At 44.2% G+C, this 20,041-nt stretch overlaps 1 protein-coding gene across 8 annotated transcripts in view; it reads right to left on the reverse strand.

Moving 5' to 3' along the window:
- Positions 1-4,078: 4,078 nt before the first annotated feature.
- The window catches only part of slc8a2a (solute carrier family 8 member 2a), a 30,683-nt gene continuing 14,720 nt past the window's right edge, over positions 4,079-20,041 (reverse strand). Inside the window, exons 6-14 of one of the 8 annotated variants that reach the window (XM_056284484.1) lie at positions 19,323-19,687; positions 15,513-15,616; positions 14,542-14,559; positions 14,255-14,267; positions 14,108-14,210; positions 8,158-8,257; positions 5,827-5,832; positions 5,293-5,562; positions 4,079-4,455 (exon numbers count right to left, since the gene is read on the reverse strand). In XM_056284484.1, coding sequence (XP_056140459.1) covers positions 4,079-4,455; positions 5,293-5,562; positions 5,827-5,832; positions 8,158-8,257; positions 14,108-14,210; positions 14,255-14,267; positions 14,542-14,559; positions 15,513-15,616; positions 19,323-19,687 — 1,356 coding nt within the window. Of the gene's footprint in view, positions 4,456-5,292; positions 5,563-5,826; positions 5,833-8,157; positions 8,258-14,107; positions 14,221-14,254; positions 14,273-14,519; positions 14,560-15,167; positions 15,208-15,452; positions 15,617-19,322; positions 19,688-20,041 lie in introns of all 8 variants that reach the window. The other 7 variants (XM_056284483.1, XM_056284477.1, XM_056284479.1 and 4 more) reach the window with 7 other exon arrangements.

The raw sequence follows: 20,041 nt of genomic DNA on the forward strand, positions 1-20,041 counted from the left end.
GAGAGGCAAGATTGAGATGGCTTGGACATGTGTGGAGGAGAGATGCTGAGTATATTGGGAGAAGGATGCTGAATATGGAGCTGCCAGGGCAGAGGAGAAGAGGAAGGCCAAAGAGGAGGTTTATGGATGTGGTGAGGGAAGACATGCAGGTGGCTGGTGTGACAGAGGAAGATGCAGAAGACAGGAAGAAATGGAAACGGATGATCCGCTGTGGCGACCCCTAACGGGAGCAGCCGAAAGTAGTAGTAGTAGACTAATAAGACACGTTAGCCCCCAGCTAATGGGTCTGACCCTTTAGCCGAGCGGTTAGTGACGTCGCCTTCGAGCGGTTAGTGACGTCGCCTTGTGGTGCTGTACACCTCGTATCGAATCCCGCACCGGGCAACAAAATAACCCCGGTTATAATAACATGTCTCGCTGCCTGGCTAAGTGCCGTCTTGACGTTTCTGCTTCTTCATTCACCATATTGCGTTTCTGTATGTTTTACTTTGCTGAATTGCTACACCTTAAGCAGCTCCACCCCCCTCATTAGCAGGCACTGAGATGAACCTTACATTCATACCAATCTGAATCTAATACCAATAAAATAAAACCAATCTGAATCCAACACCAATAAGACATCGATACTTTTGAGCATATACTATATTGACCCCAGCATATCTCGACTGAGCTGAAAATGAACTTGAACATGTTAAATCTTCACTTTACACACATTATTTGTGAAAATATGTCAGACAGTTGAAAATATTCGGTGGAGCAAAGCACTCAGATCTTCCGTTCTTTAATCTTGCATAATCTGAATATTCTCTTTCAACATGACAGAAACTGTGTTAAACCAGTTTACTCTGTCTCTCATGTTATTTCTAATGAACTACTGGAGACACCACAGAAGGAGTCGTTGTAAAACCATGCCGTTTCTTTTCTACTGCAAGCCCAATTTGCATGCATCAAACATTTCTGAGCTTGTTCATACTACAAGCGTGCTTGAATAATTTTTTTTTTGTCGGTTGTATTGTCCCAATAAACTTTTAAAATTAACTCAAATCTAATCCAAACCCTGAGATACATTCCTATTTTCATCTGCATTGCAGCTATTCAAGAAATAAATAAATGATCTAGAGTAAGCTTTTACACTGTGTAGAGAATACAGTGAAATGCAGAATGAACTAAATGTGCATACAGTATACTGTATATTCATCAAGCAGATAAGGCTTATTAAATGATCACTTTCCTACTTTCTAAAGCCGTTGTGTTCATGTTTTGATTAAAAAAACAAAACAAAACACTGGTATTCATGCTGCCCAAAGGACTGTCAGCAAAAAAAATAAATTATATTCAGTTTAAAGTGACGATGTAAGACATTGCACTTCACATAGCGCTGAACATAGACATTCAACAGTCAATGGTCCACAGTAGTGTGTGTGCGTGTAAGCAGTGGGATTTACAATCTGGTTGAAGCTGTAAGTGGTCATTAGTGTCTACAGTAACATCCCTATGGCTGAGAAGTATCGTACTCGTGTCTCAACATCATGTAAACCCGGACAAAACGTTGCAGTAAGAACCAATTGATAGTGTAGTGTTTTCCTCAATGACAAGTATTGCATGAGCCCTTTACCATTGCTGAGGCAAGAATTGAGTCACTGCTCAGGGTTGCAGCACGTGAATAAAGTTCCATTTTGAGGTTGTGTGAATGTTAAAAATATTGTGTGATGCTCCTGCAGTCAAGACGTCTGTGTGGTCTTAGACAAACAGATATTCAGTATACAGTCACTGCATAGAGTAGTAATGCACGGAGCCACAGATCTGGTTTATGACTCGACAATGGTGTGAAAACTCAGCCTGTCTACAGTCTGGGTCAAATGTCAATTATGGTATGTATAAGTTGGTATAGATAAAAAAACAAAAAGGGATGACGTTTTCAAGGGGAAAAGGTACAGTTGGTCATAACCTGTTGTATGATTACATAACAGCAGCTGTGCAGTCATTAACATGCAGTGCAATTCTTACGAAGTTCTTGTTCAATAGTTATGAATGTATTGCACTTTTTTTTTTTTACCCCCCCCCTTTTTTTTTCTCCCCAATTGTACCCGTCCAATTACCCCCATTCTTCCGAGCCATCCCGGTCGCTGCTCCACCCCCTCTGTTGATCTGGGGAGGGCTGCAGACTACCACATGCCATCCTCCGATACACGTGGAGTCGCCAGCCACTTCTTTTCTACTGACAGTGAGGAGTTTCACACTATTACCCCCAGTTCCCCCCCTGAACAGGCGCCCTGACCAACCACAGGAGACGCTAGAGCAGCAACCAGGACACACACCCACATCCGGCTTCCCACCCGCAGACACAGCCAATTGTGTTTGTAGGGATGCCTAACCAAGCCGGAGGTAACAGGGGGATTCGAACTGGCGAGCCCCGTGTTGGTAGGCAATGGAATAGACCGCTACGCTACCCAGACGCCCCTTAGACTGTGTTTTGAGTGAGGTTTTACCATTATCAGTAGTCACAATCGCCCATCAACCCCCTGACATATCATCCATGATGCTGATGGAGATCCATTAAGTGTTACTGCTCTGAGTAGTTCTCCATCATCCAGCTGCTGCACTTTTTGCACTCGGCTATCTGTGTAAGATTAAAAAAAACCCCGCCAGGCAGCACCCCTGCTCTCCACTTTACTGTTGACCTGAGTTGCTGTTTATCTTTCTTATGCTGCCTTCTTTCTCTGCCGTATGTAACGAGACAAATTCACCAGTAACGGTGGGCAGCTGCCGCCCTGCTGTGTCCGTACACGCGGATAATATTCCCACTACTCAATGTCCGATGAGGCAGAGAGACACAAACTGAAGTTAAACACTTCTGCTCATTATTCACAATCTCTGGGACCTTTTAATTTTTTTTTTTTACATTTCTGTGGCCCTCTGATTGGAAAGCTGATTGCATCTTGCAAGGCTTTTAAAAAAGGACATGTTTAAAAAGAAAAAAAAACTGTAAAAAGGCTCTTCCCGCCATTTAAATACTAATTAGAAAGCATTTCCTTCACAGGGAACATTCCCAGATCCCACCGTGCACCAACCAGTCACAAAGGAAAAGTGCTGTGTGTTGCCATATCTGACCTGCATGGATCACCGATCAAGCGCAAGTTTACCTGGGTAAAATTTCAATTACGACGCCGTGATATAAATTACAACACATTTTTTTTTTTGGTCAACATCAGCTCACGTACATTGAATTACAAAGACAATTAACACAGTTGATGAATAAATGAATAAGACCTATGCAGTGGATCTCTTTTCAGTCACTTGACCTTGCAGGTAGTAGCTGCTTTTTACAGGCCACAGCTGATTAAGACTTATTTACCTGTGTTATTCTGTCAGTTGCTTTCACCATCAGGCCCACTTAGTGCATTTGATCATAAATACTTTTATCAAAACTAATAGTGATTTCAACAGTTAAGTAGGTGGGATACACTTGAATATACAATGCTTTGTGTCAAAAAACGAGGTGTACAATTTTCCATTGTGAGCCATAATACTACATCAGAAGTTTATTTCCTTTACCTGCGACTGTAACTCATTTGTTAAAAGCTGCTATCAATTGTTTTCTTTAAGTATGTATTTTATGTGGAGTGTAGACAGCCTTCGCTCATGACCGGTCCTTCAACCTGAGGTATAAAAGCCTCTTTTGGGACGAGGAATCAAAACCAAACTTTAAATTTAGGCTAAAGACCATCAGACATCAAACCTGTGTCAATAAGCCAGTAAATTATTACTTCTGACCATTGTGATCCATTTTATCAAAGATTGCCAGTGTCCATCATCCGCTCCTTGAGAGGACATGATTGGTATTGTCACAATCGACTCTGCTGACAGTAATTGTTCCAAAGTGGATGTGATGTACATGTGTGTGTGTGTGCTATTGGGTCAACTGTTCTTCATGAACCAAAGTGGTGTTTGCCATCACAGCATTCCAGTTTGGAAGTTGACAACAATATGTCTTCTCAGTGGTAATGATGAGTAATGTCCAGGTGAATATGTCCCTCAGTCATTTCTGTGGCCACCCGAGGTGGGGGGTTGGGGGGTTTCAGAAGCCCTGTATATGGCAGTAGGCTTCCAAGCTCGAGAAGAGGATGTAGAGGAACCAGAGACCAAATAAAGTGAGCGTTGTCAGCAGTTTGGTGATCCACGGGCCTCCTAGTTCGCCACCTATGGATGGCCTCCGGCGTAGCATCAGCAACCCCATGCTGATGAAGGCGAAGATGGTAAAGAGTGTGACAGAGAAGGCCAAGGAGCCAGGCTCCACGTGGAACTCTTGACCTTTGACCTTCCAATATATCGCTGCCACGGACCAGGCCACCCCAATGCCCAGGAAAACGTTGACTGCGTTGCTTCCTGTCACGTTGCCCACAGATGCATCGGCATGCTGGTCCTGCAGGGCAGCAACCTTACTAGCAAAGGTGTCTATTGGAAAATAAATGGGGGAAATAAGTTACAACAGTGGTACTCAATTATGTGCCATGGTCAAGGTCAGCCATGGGAACGCAGGATTTTTTTTAGATTTTGCCCCCCTTTTCTCCCCAATTGTACTTGCCCAATAACCCTATTTTTCGAGCCGTCCCGGTCACTGCTCCACCTCCTCTGCCTAGCCGGGGAGGGCTGCAGACTTTTCACATAGGCTGTGATTAGGGGAGGGGGGGGGTCTTTTCTCCCCAGTTATACCCGGCCAATTACCCCACTCTTCTGAGCCATCCCTGTCGCTGCTCCACCCCCTCTGCCGATCCGGGGAGGGCTGCAGACTACCACATGCCTCCTCTGATACATGTGGAGTCACCAGCCACTTCTTTTCACCTGACAGTGAGGAGTTTCACCAGGGGGACGTAGCGCGTGGGAGGATCACGCTATTCCCCCCAGTTCCCCCTCCCCCCTGAACAGGCGCCCCAACCGACCAGGACACACCCACATCCGGTTTCCCACCTGCAGACATGGCCAATTGTGTCTGTAGGGACGCCCGACCAAGCCGGAGGCAACACGGGGATTCGAACCAGCGAGCCCCGTGTTGGTAGGCAATGGAATAGATCGCTACGCCACCGACGCCCAAGGAGATATGTTTTGGGAGTTGCTAGTGCAGGGTGTTAAACAGATGTAAATCATATCCAGATAAGACATGAGAGGAGTGAAATCCGGTGATGTAGCGTTGGGTTGTAGTTGCTTTAAAGGACAACTGTTTGTTTAGAAAAGTATACGAAAGGGGAAATACAAAACTCTCCGTCCTCCACACACACACACACACACACTTACCTGGGATGGAAGTTCCCAGAGCGACAAACACCACAGCAGTGACAGTGTCCCTCAGACCTACAGTACAGCCAAAGTGGGACGCTAGGTCCCCAATGATAGCCGTTAGAAAGCCAATCACAAGGATCGACACGATGAAACAAGCCCAGCCATTCCAGTAGCCAGTGGGTGGGACAAAGGCAAACAGAAGCTTCCAGAATACTGACACTATGTGCATGAAATAGTCAAAGCAATTCGGCACCCGCTGCTCTTGTCCCTCCTCTTCTTCATCGCCTGTCAAAAATGAGACAAAGTGAAGGCAAATAAAAAGTCTGAAAAAAAAATTTTTTTTTTTGGATCCCCCCCCCCTTTTTCTCCCCATTTGTATTTGGAGTCGCCAGCTGCTGCTTTTCACCTGGCAGTGAGGAATTTCCCCAGGGAGACGTCACGTGAGGGAGGATCACGCTATTCCCCTCAGTTTGCCCCCCCCCCCCTCCCAAACAGGTGCCCGAACAAACCTGAGGAGGCGCTAGTGCAGCGACCAGGACACATACCTACATCCGGCTTCCCACCTGCAGACACGACCAATTGTGTCTCTTGGGACGCCCGACCAAGCCGGAGGTAACATGGGGATTCGAACCAGGATCCCCATGTTCGTAGGCAACGGAATAGACCGCTACGCTACCCGGGACGCCCTAAAAGTCGGAAATTTAACATTGTATGTGTGTGTGTGTGTATAGTGTATATATATATATACACACACACACATAAACAAGGAGCAAAATAATCCAGCGATTCAAGTAATTCTTTAATAGACAGTAAAGCCTGTTTCATGCTATATGCAGTCATCCGCTGTCACTAAGCTAACGTCACTGAGCTAAACGGCAAAGAACATAACATGTGTAACGGTCGTGCCATGCACATCACGTGCACAACGTCCAATGGGGAAGGGGGAGGTGCCTACATTTAAATACATGTGCCTGCTAACCATCCAGTAGGAGGGGGAGGTTGTATACAAAGTTAATGGCATTTGTCTATTGGCATTATCTATTTATAATTACAAAATAGGTGCTTATATCTGTGTCTGCATCTGCCGGCCAATTCATTCCTGTTATTCAATGTGGCCATTTCTGGTTTGCAAATGATTACATATTTTTCAGTTAGACATAGGTGGCACGTTTTGCTACTGGTTGAATATGCTTTGTTTTTTGAGAGGATTTTCCAGGTGGTTGAATAATTAATGTTTCTGTCCGCCAGTGACCACATATAACGGCTTAAAGATGTTACATTCCTTAGACGGTTATTTCTGAAGCTACACACCTGTACATAAAACCTGTCTCTATTTTGCTGTTGTCATTTCTTGTCACTGTAGCTTGGTATGTAACTCCTTTCGTCTGGCATTTTCTTTCGAGGGGGCATGACTCATTCACACGGCAGTTGCAGTTGGGGGTGTCCGGTTGTGATGAAGGTGTCTTTGGTTTGTTCATGATTCTTGTGTTGTGGGATATTATTTGTTGAATGTTAGGCATGCAGCTGTAACTGATTTTGACAGCGTTCCTATTGAATATCTTAGCCAAAAGTTAAAAAACCTGCTTACCGATGTTTGCGGCCAAGGTGTCACTGTACGGTGGGTTGTACCAGGTGATGTTTCGTCTTCTGCTACGTTTGTTGATTTGCTGGTAGTCAGTATGTAATGGTGGGTTGTACTTGAGCTGAAAATTGTAGCTGCTCTGTTGTAATGCTTGTTGGTATGGGGGTGTAGCTTCATTGAAGCTGGAATCATTAGATGATCATTTTGAGAGTCTTCTATTAATGCTTTCTGGGAAGTTCTTCAAGATGGAGGGTGGGTTGTTGCTTTCTCTATGGACATACTGCAGTGTGTTGTTGGGCTTAATGTATGGCTTGTATGTGCCATTCCTAAGGTCCATCGAGATGTCCAGAAAGTCAATTTGTTTTTTTGTCTGCTTCTTTTTTAGCCCATTGTTTGAGAATATTTTGCAGATTGATTTCTTAATTTGCTCGACCTCTCTTGGTGTTTTATTACACATTGCTAACCCATCATCCCTATAGAGTCCAACATTGATGTCTAGGTCTTGTAGTTGAAATAATAAATATATTCCAATTAGTTCACAAGTTTCCGCCCTGTTGAAACTGCCCATGGTTACATCATATTTGCTACTACCTTTTTTCTGCCATGGGTTTCCATTGTGGTACAAAAGTGATTCCTTCGCCTGGTATATAATGTCTCTGTCTTGCTCGGATATCACTGTGTTTAGCACCAAAATTGATGGCTTTGGATAGTAAATCTTTGGTTATGGAGGGCTAGAACTCGCAGATATCAAAACAGAAATGTGCAGTTCTTCTTGTCATCTATGTTCCCTAAACCATTCTAATATTTGGTCTGTGTTTTTTCATTGGTATAACGGGACTTTTTTCAAGATTTGATCGTTCATGTTTTCAATGATTTTTTTTACTTTCCAGTTTCTGGCTTGGTGGGGTTGATCAGTCTGCATGTTGGCTTGTTTAAAAAGTTCAGTTTGTGGTCCTTCAGGGTGATAAAGGCTTGGTTCTGGGCAGTGACATCAATGCGATTGTCTAACTTTAGGTCCGAGGTCAACCCCACCAAACCGGAAATTGGAAAGATAAGCAAAGAATTACTTGAATCACTGGATTATTTTTTGCTCCATGTTTGTTGAGCACTTTCCCACCCATTGAAGGTTTCATTTAACAAAGTTATATATATATATATTCAAATTCTACGAATTCTGCTATGGTGCAAAACACTGTTTTCCTCATTTCTTATGATGCTTTGTAATGAAAAACTGGAAAAAACAACTAGCCAGCACACCAAAACTATAATCTGCGAAGAGGAAAGATGTAAATAATGACCTGCGCTGACTGTCACTGCTGCGATGAACTGCTCCCTCCAGGAATGAGTACCAATCACAGCAGCCAGATTAGTGTCCTTCAGCAGCTTGTCCACTGTACTCTTTTAAAGCAAACACAATAAGTTAGTGAAGAGACAAGGTAAACACTGTTTGCACATAGTCCAGGGCTAGGGTCAACTCACTTCAACCCACTTAGTTATCTTCTTCAAAACTTAATATTCATTCACCATCAGCCGGTTTTCCGGGGTCGGGTCGCGGTGGCAGCAAGCTAAAGTAAGGCACTCCAGACGTCCCTCCCCCCAGCAACACCTCCAGCTCCTCCTGGGGGATCCCAAGGTGTTCCCAGGCCAGATTGGACATGTAGTCCCTCCAGCGAGTTCTGGGTCTACCCCGGGGTCTCCACCCAGTTGGCCGTGCCTGGTAAACCTCCAAAGGAAGGCGCCCAGGAGGCATCCTAATCAGATGCCCGAACCACCTCAACTGGCTGCTTTCAATGCTAAGGAGCAGCGGCTCCTTTCTGAGCTCCCTCTGGATGTCTGAGCTCCTCGCCCTGTCTCTAAGGCTGAGCCCAGACACCCTATGGAGGAAACTCATTTCAGCCGCTTGTATCCACGATCTCACCCTTTCGGTCACTACCCGAAGCTCATGACCATAGGTGAGGGTTGGAGCGAAGATTGACTGGTAAATTGAGAATTTTGCCTTCCAACTCAGCTCCCTCTTCACCACAACGGCCCTGTACAATGTCCACATTACTGCAGATGTTGTAGTAATAAGAAAATTCTTCTTTGCAATGGTTCATATAATATATATATGTGATAAGTGTGGGGAGAGCTGAGTGTTACTTTCAATCTGTGGGTTGCAGAAGGGGGCCAGGTTGGGTAATGGGATGTCCACAATAAACTCATTGATTACCGTCGACATGCTTTTGTCTGTTTCATTTGATTAGCCTGTTCGTAGGCCATGACTGAAGACTGACAAGTGGAATACCACACTGATGAATGATAAACATAGGATTGTTAAACATCTCGCTTTTGACAGAAAATAAGAAATTTATTGCTTATTTTACTGCACAATACATTTTGTGGGTCCCAGACCAAAAAAAGTAACTCCACAGTAGAGTCATGGCGTGAAAAACTTTGGGAACCTCTATCTTACTTATGTCTTTCTCCGTGCAGCAGACAGCCTGTGGACTGAATATTATGATGACACATAAAAAAAGTGCGTTAGACCCCTTTCACACCAAAACAACAACCTGAGAAAAACTCATGTTTGAAGTTGGTGTGAATGGGTCAACACAGGTCATCTGACCTGGGTCTGCCACCCGTCTGATATGGGGTTTTCCCTCTTTTTTTGTGCCCAATTGCATCGGGCCAATTACCCCACTCTTCTGAGCTGTCCTGGTCGCTGCCTCACCCCCTCTGCCAATCCGGGGAGGGCTGCAGACTACCTCATGCCTCCTCTGATACCTGTGGAGTCACCTGCCACTTCTTTTCACCTGACAGTGAGGAGTTTCACCAGGGGGATGTAGCACGTGGGAGGATGACGCTATCCCCCCCGAACAGGCGCCCCGATTGACTAGAGGGGGCGCTAGTGCAGTGACTAGGACACACACCCACATCCAGCTTCCCACCTGCAGAAATGGCCTATTGTGTCTGTAGGGACGCCCAACCAAGCCAAAGGTAACGCGGGGATTCAAACTGGAGATCTCCATGTTGATAGGCAATGGAATAGACCGCGACGCTACCCGGGTGCCTTGGGGGGGCGGTTTACATGTTCTGACACAGCTCAGCTTTGGAGGTGGAACACAGGTTTACTGTACGTGAGTTTTGATCAAGGAACCTAACTGCTTACAACCGTTATGTGACCGGGTATGATGTAAACGTTGCTTAGTGCAAAAGTTCTTGCATGAGCTAGCAGGTCGTTGCATTGCGTTTTCAAAAGGTGATTGAATAAAGAAAATATATACAACATAGAACATAATGCATGCAGTCTTTCAGTGCACCTCAAAATTAAGTGCATGAAATACACGAGTCACAATAACCACAAACAACGCTGCCTTGACAATGAGAGAATGAAGATGCCAAGAAATAGAAAACAAGGGTTTATATTTGGACATAAGCCTTAAAGAGATGTAAAGAGACTAAATCTAATCAATCCCACAGCACGCAGCATGCTGGTGGAAACCATACCGGGTCTAGTATTCCATTGGAAGTCAATCCCTGTCCATTCTGATGGGTGAGGGGATGCCAAAGTACCAAGCTGTTAATGAGCTATAAAAAACACTCATACTCCCATCTTAAACACTTAAAATCACATCTCTGTGCAATCAACAAACTCCCTTGAATTAGATAATATAGATGTTTGGCAAACCAAACTGTTGACCAATATTGCTGTATGTGCAAACACCATGGTTCCTGCAAACTTTTTATGACAGCATAAAATTAGTGGATTAAAGGGGAATACCTTTCAACTCAAGAAGTCCCACATGCTCAGTGTTTCCCACAGGTCTGAAATATAGTTGTGGTGGTAGCCGGCGTAAAGGGCTGGCAAAAATGGTCTACTAAATGTGATAAACAACAAATACGTGTGACCTTTAACCCAATATTTTGATTTATCTCAATACTCACATCTGCCGAGTAAATGCATGAAAAATTAGTAGTCTAACCTTGGCTAAAGTTAATCCGAAAAGAAAACAGTAGTCCCCCCTTATCCGCGGGGGATATGTTCCAAGACCCCCAGCGCATGGCTGAAACCGCGGATAGTACCGAACCCTATATACACTATATAGACAAAAGTATTGGGACACACCTCTTAATCATTGAATTAAGTGTTTCATTCAGACCCGTTACCACAGGTGTATAAAATCAAGCAGCTAGCCATGCAGTCTGCATTTACAAACATTTGTGAAAGAATGGGTTGTTCCGAAGAGCTCAGTGAATTCAAGCGTGGTACTGTCATAGGATGCCACCTTTGCAATAAGTCAGTTCGTGAAATTTCTTCCCTGCTAGATAGTCCACGGTCAACTGTAAGTGGAAGCATTTAGGAACAACAGCAACTCAGCCACGAAGTGGCAGACCATGTAAAGTCACACAGCAGGGTCAACAAGGGCTGAGGCGTATAGTGCGTAAAAGCCTCAACGCTCTGTTGACTCAATAACTGCAGAGTTCCAAACTTCCTCTGGCATTAACAACAGCACAAAAACTGTGTGCCAGGAGCTTCATGGAATGGGTTTCCATGGCCGAGCAGCTGCATGCAAGCCTTACATCACCAAGCAAAATGCCAAGCGTCGGATGGAGTGGTGTAAAGCACACTGCCACTGGACTCTGGAGCAGTGGAAACATGTTCTGTGGAGTGATGAATCACGCTTCTCTGTCTGGCAGTCTGATGGACGAGTCTGGGTTTGGCGGATGCCAGGAGAACGTTACCTGCCTGACTGCATTGTGCCAGCTATAAAGTTTGGTGGAGGAGGGATAATGGTATGGGGTTGTTTTTCAGGGGTTGGGCTAGGCCCCTTAGTTCTAGTGAAGGGAAACCTTAATGCTTCAGCATACCAAGACATTTTGGACAATTCTATGCTTCTAATTTTGTGGGACCAGTTTGTTCTAGCAAGACTGTGCCCCAGTGCACAAAGCAAGGTCCATTAAGACATGGTTGGGTGAGTTTGGTGTGGAAGAACTTGACTGGCCCACACAAAGCCCTGACCTCAACCCCATTGTGCACCTTTGGGATGAACCAGAACGGAGATTGCGAGCCAGGTCTTCTCGTCCAACATCAGTGCCTGACCTCACAAATGCTCTTCTGGATGAATGGGCAAAAATTCCCAGACACACTCTAAAATCTTGTGGAAAGTCTTCCCAGAAGAGTGGAAGCTGTAATAGCTGCAAAGGGGGGACCAACTCCATATTAATGCTTATGGATTTAAAATGGGATGTCATAAAAGCTCCTGTAGGCGTAATGGCCAGGTGACCCAATACTTTTGTCTATATAGTGTATATAGTACTAAGTGACTAACGGGCGGGTAGTGTATACAGCTTGGATACGCTGGACAAAGGGATGATTCACGTCGCAGGCGGGACGGCGTGAGATTTCATCATGCTACTCAGAACAGCGTGCAATTTAAAACTTAAGAATAGTTTATTTCTGGAATTTTCCATTAATATTTTCAGACCGTGGTTGACCGCGGGTAACTGAAACCACGGATCACTGGTATAACCATAGCCAGGACAACTTTGCTGCATGTTGCACAATGGTCAAGTTACGTGTGCTGAATACACGCTTGAGTCTTGTAGCTAGCTAACAACGCAGCATAGCTGCCGCTCTCTTTCATAGAATTCGAAGCTACAACCAAAGTCAGAGAACAATTACACAAAAAGGAGAAAAAGAGTTGCTTTACCTGTCCATCCATCCATTATCCGAACCGCTTATCCTGCTCTCAGGGTCGCGGGGATGCTGGAGCCTATCCCAGCAGTCATTGGGCGGCAGGCGGGGAGACACCCTGGACAGGCCACCAGGCCATCACAGGGCCAACACACACACACACACACACACACACACACACACACACACACACACATACATACCTAGGGACAATTTAGTACGGCAGATTCACCTGACTTACATGTCTTTGGACTGTGGGAGGAAACCCCAGAGGCTTTACCTGTCTGTGCTTGTAAAATATCCGTGTCCGCCTCCTCTAACGATGTAATACGAGAGAACATCTCTCTCTCTCTCCGTTTCTCTGCAGAGCATGTGCAATTGCCAGTAGACCCTTCTTGAGATAGTGGAACGAACACGTAAAGGAGGGGCAGAGCGAGGGGAGATTATTCACTAGTTACTCGATCGCGGATGGCGTCGTTCTCTTGGAGAAATAAAAATAAAAATGCTAAAATGGGTCACCAAATATACTTTGGCAGCCGTTAATATACCTGGGCAGCCTGCCCAAGTAAATTCTGTGTGGGAAACACTGCATGCCATTCTCTCATCCTAGGACAGTTCAGTGAGTATTTTTACCAATACAAATATCTGCCAATTAGGGAAAATATAAGTAACAATTCTATCAGCAAGCTAATGTTAACTTACAATAAGGTCCACAATAGCTCTGCCAGCTGTCACTCGACAGTGATTGACTGATCCTAAGGTCCGCCCACCCTTAGTTACCGTTACTATCTCACCCTTATTTGAATCTTAGTGAACAATAGGGTAACTGATGATGCAGTGCAAACTGTGATGTGATTGGTTGGAATCAATGTTCCTTGAAAAAAATGCATTTGTGGATTGGAGATGATCTGCTATTTGCAAATGCAGATTCAGAAATTTAAATACAATGTAAAGACACTTTTTGCACCACTTCCCTTGCTCCACTTTGTACCACTTTTTGCACCAATTCAGTTTTTTTAAAATATCTGTGGATTTAATTTCTTCAGATTCAAACTGATATTTGTTTGTCTGGGAAAAGACATTTGTCGTTTACCATGGTTGTTTGTGAGACACAAGGGACATGCATAAATCATGTTCTCTGCATCTAATTATAATTAGATGCAGAGAACATGATACAATAATTGTTGTTTCTCTGCATTTATTTAATTTCAAAACAGATTCCACATGGATCTGTCTAATGGAAACTTTGTATAACAACTGTGCACATACCACTCAAATTAAAATGACAGGAAGCACCAGCTCATTCACACAAAACACATCTTCATTTATTTATGAAGACAACATTTTGAGTTATGCATATCTGCAGTATGATTAGGTCAAAAATGTGTTATGTGATTTACATAAAGCTAAGACAATGTTTTGCATATAACTGCTGATTACGCAAATATTTATATAGTAGTTTTTTTTCTCTGTGCATCAACAATAGTTATTTTAATGCAAATGCCACACTGGCAAAACACCCAACTGCTAACCCTAAAATTACAGAACAATCAGAGAGCACCTTCAACTCTCACCTTAAACTCACAGGACTCTTCTATGATGACCTCCAGCTTGCTGTACTCGCCCAGTATGGGTTTACCCATCTCAGCAACCCGCCTGGCCTCCTCCTCCTCAGGGCTGGGGTTGCCTGTCAAGGTGAACAGATTACATCACTAGGTGACTTTTTTTTTTTGTCTTGTCTGCAATCAACCATAGAGGGCATGCACTTCACCAAAAGCATGCATGCAAGTACTCAACAACAGATATACACTCACTGGCCACTTTATTAGGTACACCTTGCTAGTACCGGGTTGGACCCCCTTTTGCCTTCAGAACTGCCTTAATCCTTCGTGGCATAGTATATATATATATATAAAAACAGCATTAGGTAAGGAAGAAAATTGCCACTCTGCTCTTTGCTCTAAAGGAATACATGCATATTAACACTCAAATCTAGAATCTATCTTACCCTGGTTTAGCAGCAGTGCTGTAAAGAAATACAGAAAAATGTAGTCATACATAAATACTCTGACTGCAACACTAACTATATATATATATATATATATACTTTTTTTTTTTTTTTTTTAGCATTTTCCCCTTTTTTTCTTCCAATTGTACTCGGCCAATTACTCCCCTCTGCCGATCCAGGAAGCGCTGCAGACTACCACATGCCCCCCCTGATACATGTGGAGTCACCAGCCGCTTCTTTTCACCTGACAGTGAGGAGTTTCGCCAGGGGGACGTAGCGCATGGGAGGATCACGCTATTCCCCCCAGTTCCCCCTCCCTCCTGAACAGGCGGCGCTAGGCTTCCCACCCGCAGACACGGCCAATTGCGTCTGTAGGGACGCCTGACCAAGCCCGAGGTAACACAGGGATTCGAACAGGGATCCCTGTGTTGGTAGGCAACGGAATAGACCGCTACGCTACCTGGATGCCCAACACTACAAATAATTGAGAGAGAGGGATGAAGAAAGATATAGTTAAAAAAAATGAATGAGACATGTCAAAGATGTCACAGCTCTGTGGGCTCAATCTGCTTCTTTTTAATACCCTCTCATCAAACCAATTGCATTGTAATTGATTCCCTTTTAACCCCCGCTAACAAGGGCATATCCAATTTCTGCACCTCTCTTCTGGCACATAGCGGTTGCAAGGGACAAGCAATTGACACTAAATTCATAATAGGTTGCGGCACCTGCCCCACATTGAAAGGGAGACAGCCCCGAATGGCAGCGTTTAATCTTCGGTTACCGCCTCTGACGCAGGTGCGGGGTGTTCGGCCCCCCCCGCCCACCTTGGCGGTGTTGTTATTGTTTTGAAACCCGATGCTTGCCAGGTGATCAGGGGTACGTTTGGTGTGCAGCGATGACAGCTCCACTACCCTGCGATGATGCCGTGTTTTTGCTTTTACTGTAAATCGTAAATGCTGGCAACACACCTGAGATTCCTCTCTTGAGCCACCTCGGCTCCTCCAGCACTATGAAGAAGGTTTCCTGCTTCTCGTACTCCTCCACGTTGATAATGCGTATCGACAACGTCTGACTGTGGAGATAACGCAAAGACTCGTGAACACGCCAACACGCACAAACATGGAAATTAAAAAAAAAAAAATTCCTCGTCAAACAAATGGGGGATAAAATAGGGCATAACCTGAGATAAAAGTGCTGAAAACCCAGAACACATACATGAATATGCACACATCCGTCCCGCTTGGAGTGGATCCCCCACCCGCCTCCACCCCTTAAATATTTACATACTCGCTGCAATTTAAATCACATCGCAAGCTGAAGTGACCTAAATAATTCATCACATCGGACAGCTAAATAATTCAGGCTTAAAACATACTGTGCGCGCACACACACACTACAATTGCACACCTTGAATTAACGACATGCAAATTACAAACCAAATTCCTTGAAAAATAATTTTCCTACTTAATCAAAGTGTCTTATAAAGTAACATACTGTGAGGTGATGTGTTGGGTTGGTTGTTTACTTGCTGTTATAGTTGAAAGCTTTGTGAAACAATGAGTACGGAGTAAATAAGAGTCACGCCCGGGGGGACACCATGAGTCTCCAGCATTACCCCTCACTTCCTTTATCTCCCCCGTGGTATATCTTCTAATGGTCCCGAACAATCATCACTGTACAATATATGTCGTAGGATACGGTTTACGCAACAACGTTGGCCACTAAGTGTGCCATTAGCCCAATGCGCCAACACAACTTATCCAGCCTGAAAGTTTAATGGGAAAAGGATCCGTCAGCTAATATGGGGTGACGGGAGGTTCCCAAACCTGATCAGGGAAAGGATTATCATTTCGTGTCACTCGTCAGGTAATTCTGTCTAATGAGTGGTCCTCTACATAGAGCTGAAAGCTGACAGCCCATAAAAACCTTGCAAAGAGTTGGAGATGCCCTGTTCCTGCCAGAAACAATAAGGTATACATACGTGTATATACCACAGAATAGAGATCCTACTATCTCTATTCTGTGGTATATACTGATGATGATCATTTGTATTATGCTGAATTCAATCTTGAAAACTTGTCTGCTTTTCCCAATTAAGGTACGTTAAAGGACAAACGGACCCATGGGTGACACCGTCTCTTCTCTGGTGATCAGTAAGGGTAGGACTGAGAATTAAGTCAATGTTATCCTTTACCATCTTTCAATGGTTTCGTATTGGAAGGAAATTCAGATATCGTCATCAGGAGTTTATCAGGATAAACAATTTTGCTGTCTAAATTAATGGTAACAAGAATCCATTGCCTTACAATTTCTCACAAAAGGAGGTCAGAAATATCTGAGAGTATTACTAGAAAACTAGTCTCGGGTTGATATTATATTGAACATTACCAAACAGTTCAATGTGTTAAACATCAGCTGAATCCTTAAACACGGTGTTTTTGCGTATATGTGAGCAAATATCGTGATGTTTGTCGATAAAGTAAAATTCCCTGTGATTATCATGATAATGTTTTCCATATCATCCAGCACTACCAAGACATGGTCTCCTTTGAATTAAGCTGCTACAGGAGTTCTGGGTATTTGTTGACTCTGGAATAGTCTCCCAGCCACCATCAGAGAATCTGACTGTGTAGACTCTGAGGGAGGGGCGACAATTTACCTCGCCCCTCCTGTAGACTCTTTCCTTCATTTCTAAACTGAAAACCCATCTCTTCTAATTAGCTTTCAACTAGTTGTTTTATTTCTTTGGTAGTTTTTCCCCCCCAGTTGTACTTAGCCAATTACCCCACTGTTCTGAGCTGTCCCGGTCGCTGCTCCACCCCCTCTGCCGATCCGGGGAGGGCTGCAGACTACGTCTCCTCCGATACACGTGGAGTCGCCAGCCACTTCTTTTCACCCGACTGAGGAGTTTCACCAGGGGGACGTAGCACATGGGAGGATCACGCTATTCCCCCCCAGTTCTCCCTCCTCCCCCCGAAAAGGGGCCCTGACTGACCAGAGGAGGCACTAGTGCAGCGACCAGAACACATACCCACATCCGGCTTCCCACCCACAGACACGGCCAATTGTGTTTGTAGGGACACCCGACCAAGCCGGAGGTAACACGGGGAGTCGAACTGGTGATCCCCGTGTTGGTAGGCAATGGAATAGACCGCTACGCCACCCGGACAGCCTACTTCTTTGATGGTTTGACTTCCTTCTGAGCTTTGTCACAACTATCCTCTTTTGGGAGGGTCTCAATGTATTCATAAGTGTAGGTCTTAGTAGTAATCTCCTGGTTTTGTCTTGCCAACGAGAATGTTCCTATACTTTCTTAATGTTGTTTGTATCTCTGAGCATGTGTGCCCAATGTTGTCTGCCTGTCCCCCTCTCTCCTTCTCGCTTCCAGGACAAATTTTCTTACTTTATGGATCGTCTCTCTCTCTCTCTCTCTCTCTTTCGATTGCCTGATGACTTCAGAGCCTGTCTTTGATGCTTCCGGTTTTCCCTTGGTCACAGTCCCACCCTTCTGGAGATTTCTGCTATTGTTTGCGTTGTACTTGTAAAAATTTTTTTTATACTATTTGTGTTAGCTGTGACAACTTCTGCATCACCCTCATCACTTCTATTCTTTCTCTGTGTGCGTGAATGCTGTGGTGAAGTCTACCTCGCCTCTTGTGTGCATGTGAAGTCTGGTCTCTCTGCAGAGTTCCACTGAGCAGAGCTGGTTTTGTGGTGCAGGGTCCTGCTGCCGGCTCCTGACTGCATCTGTGGGCTTCCCGTCATTGTCTTGGATGGTCACAGTCACTAATTTTGCCTTGCACTCTCTTTACAATTTCCTTACCCAGCACATTTAAATTTGCTGAATTTTATGTATTAATTTTATGTATTTTACTACCTTGCTCTGTGTTATCTATGATGTTATATTATAATTCTGTTATTTTTGTGTATTTTATGTATTTGACACCTATTGCATGTCTGTACGTACTGGAAGAGAGATCCCACCTCTTTATTCTTTTATTTGGATCCCCACTAGCTTCCACTAAGGTAGCAGCTACTCTTCCTGGGGTCCACACACAACAAAACATATAAGACATGTAACAGTCAAGTAAAAATCTAAAAATCTAAATTACATCCCCATCATGGATGTCCGGGTCAAGATGATAAATGTTAGGGTTATCGTTATTGTTTTTTTTTAGTAGTTTTTCAAAACTTGCCTCTCTGGGTGCTTCAATGATCATAGTTCTCTATTGCTCTTCCTGAGGTTCCTCCCATGTTTTTTTGTGGAGGTTTTCCTCATCCAGGTTTAGAGCCCAAGGATAGATAGAGGTTGTTGTATGTCGTATATTGTACTGACTGTAAAACCCTTTGGGACCACCTTGTGATTTTGGCCTATACAAATAAACTTGTCAAGTTTAATGTTTTGTGGATGAACTTCATTTTTCAAAAGCATTGACTCGTGCCATAAAGATCTACATTCACCCTCTGGTATTTGTTTTCAACGGAAGACTAAGAGATGTGGTGATATAACTCTAATAGAGGCTATGTGTCCAATCTGTGCCGTAAATCGTTTCATCAGGATTTCAAGGGCAATCCGACCCAAAGACAAGTATTTGGAATCATTACATAGCGATATCTAATGTTCTCACTGATGGTCAGATTTGATTTTGTCCTTCATATAGAGGCATAAAAGTTAACTTGAGACTGATAAATAATCAGTGAAAAACTCTCCATAGCAGCTTTAAATTTGCAGCTGATAAAAGACTAATTCTCTGATCTTTCCCTTGGTGTTGCCTCACCTGGTCTGTTCGTTGGTGAATTCCAGCTCTCCTCTAGTCTCCTCATAGTCCACCCCTGCACGGGCACTGCCATCTTCTGTATGGTAAGGCACAGCGACCACTCCCCTGGAACCTGAATTCCTCACCACCGTCACCACCACTGTGCCGGAGCTCTCACTCACCCGGAGCACCTTTTGGCCAAATGTGAAGATGCCAGCATGGTCATCGTCAAAAATAGTCACCATGGCAACCACTGGCTCCACCAGCCGGCCCTTGGGCGGTGTTCCTGTCCCGATCTCACCGCTGCCTTCCTCCAACCTCAGGTTCTGAAGGCGCACAAAGAAGTGCTCGTCCTCCTCAAAGATGTCATCGTCCAAGATGCCCACCTAGTTAGCAAAGAGCAGTAGGTCATTTTGTTTTTGCAGGATTGCAGAAACCTGCAATTAAACCCACTTGAAAGTGGTTGATGCTTGAAGCCAGACCACATTTTCTGATGTATAGGAGCAACTGAGATGAACTGATGCCTGACACAATCAACTGTAAAACATCCCGTGCTGGTTCAGTACTGCTACTTTATTGTTTTGAGAGAACCTTCATTGATGGTTGAGTCACCTCATAAACAAGAATAATCAGTTTTGTGGCTTCATTTCCTTGCAAGCTAATAGTTTGATTGCTTGTGGCTATACAGTTAGACAGATTCAGCTGCCATTGTCAGCAAATTATTAAACTATTTCAATAAT

This window comes from Lampris incognitus, chromosome 8 (genome assembly GCF_029633865.1).
Source record: "Lampris incognitus isolate fLamInc1 chromosome 8, fLamInc1.hap2, whole genome shotgun sequence".
NCBI classification, from domain to species: domain Eukaryota; kingdom Metazoa; phylum Chordata; class Actinopteri; order Lampriformes; family Lampridae; genus Lampris; species Lampris incognitus.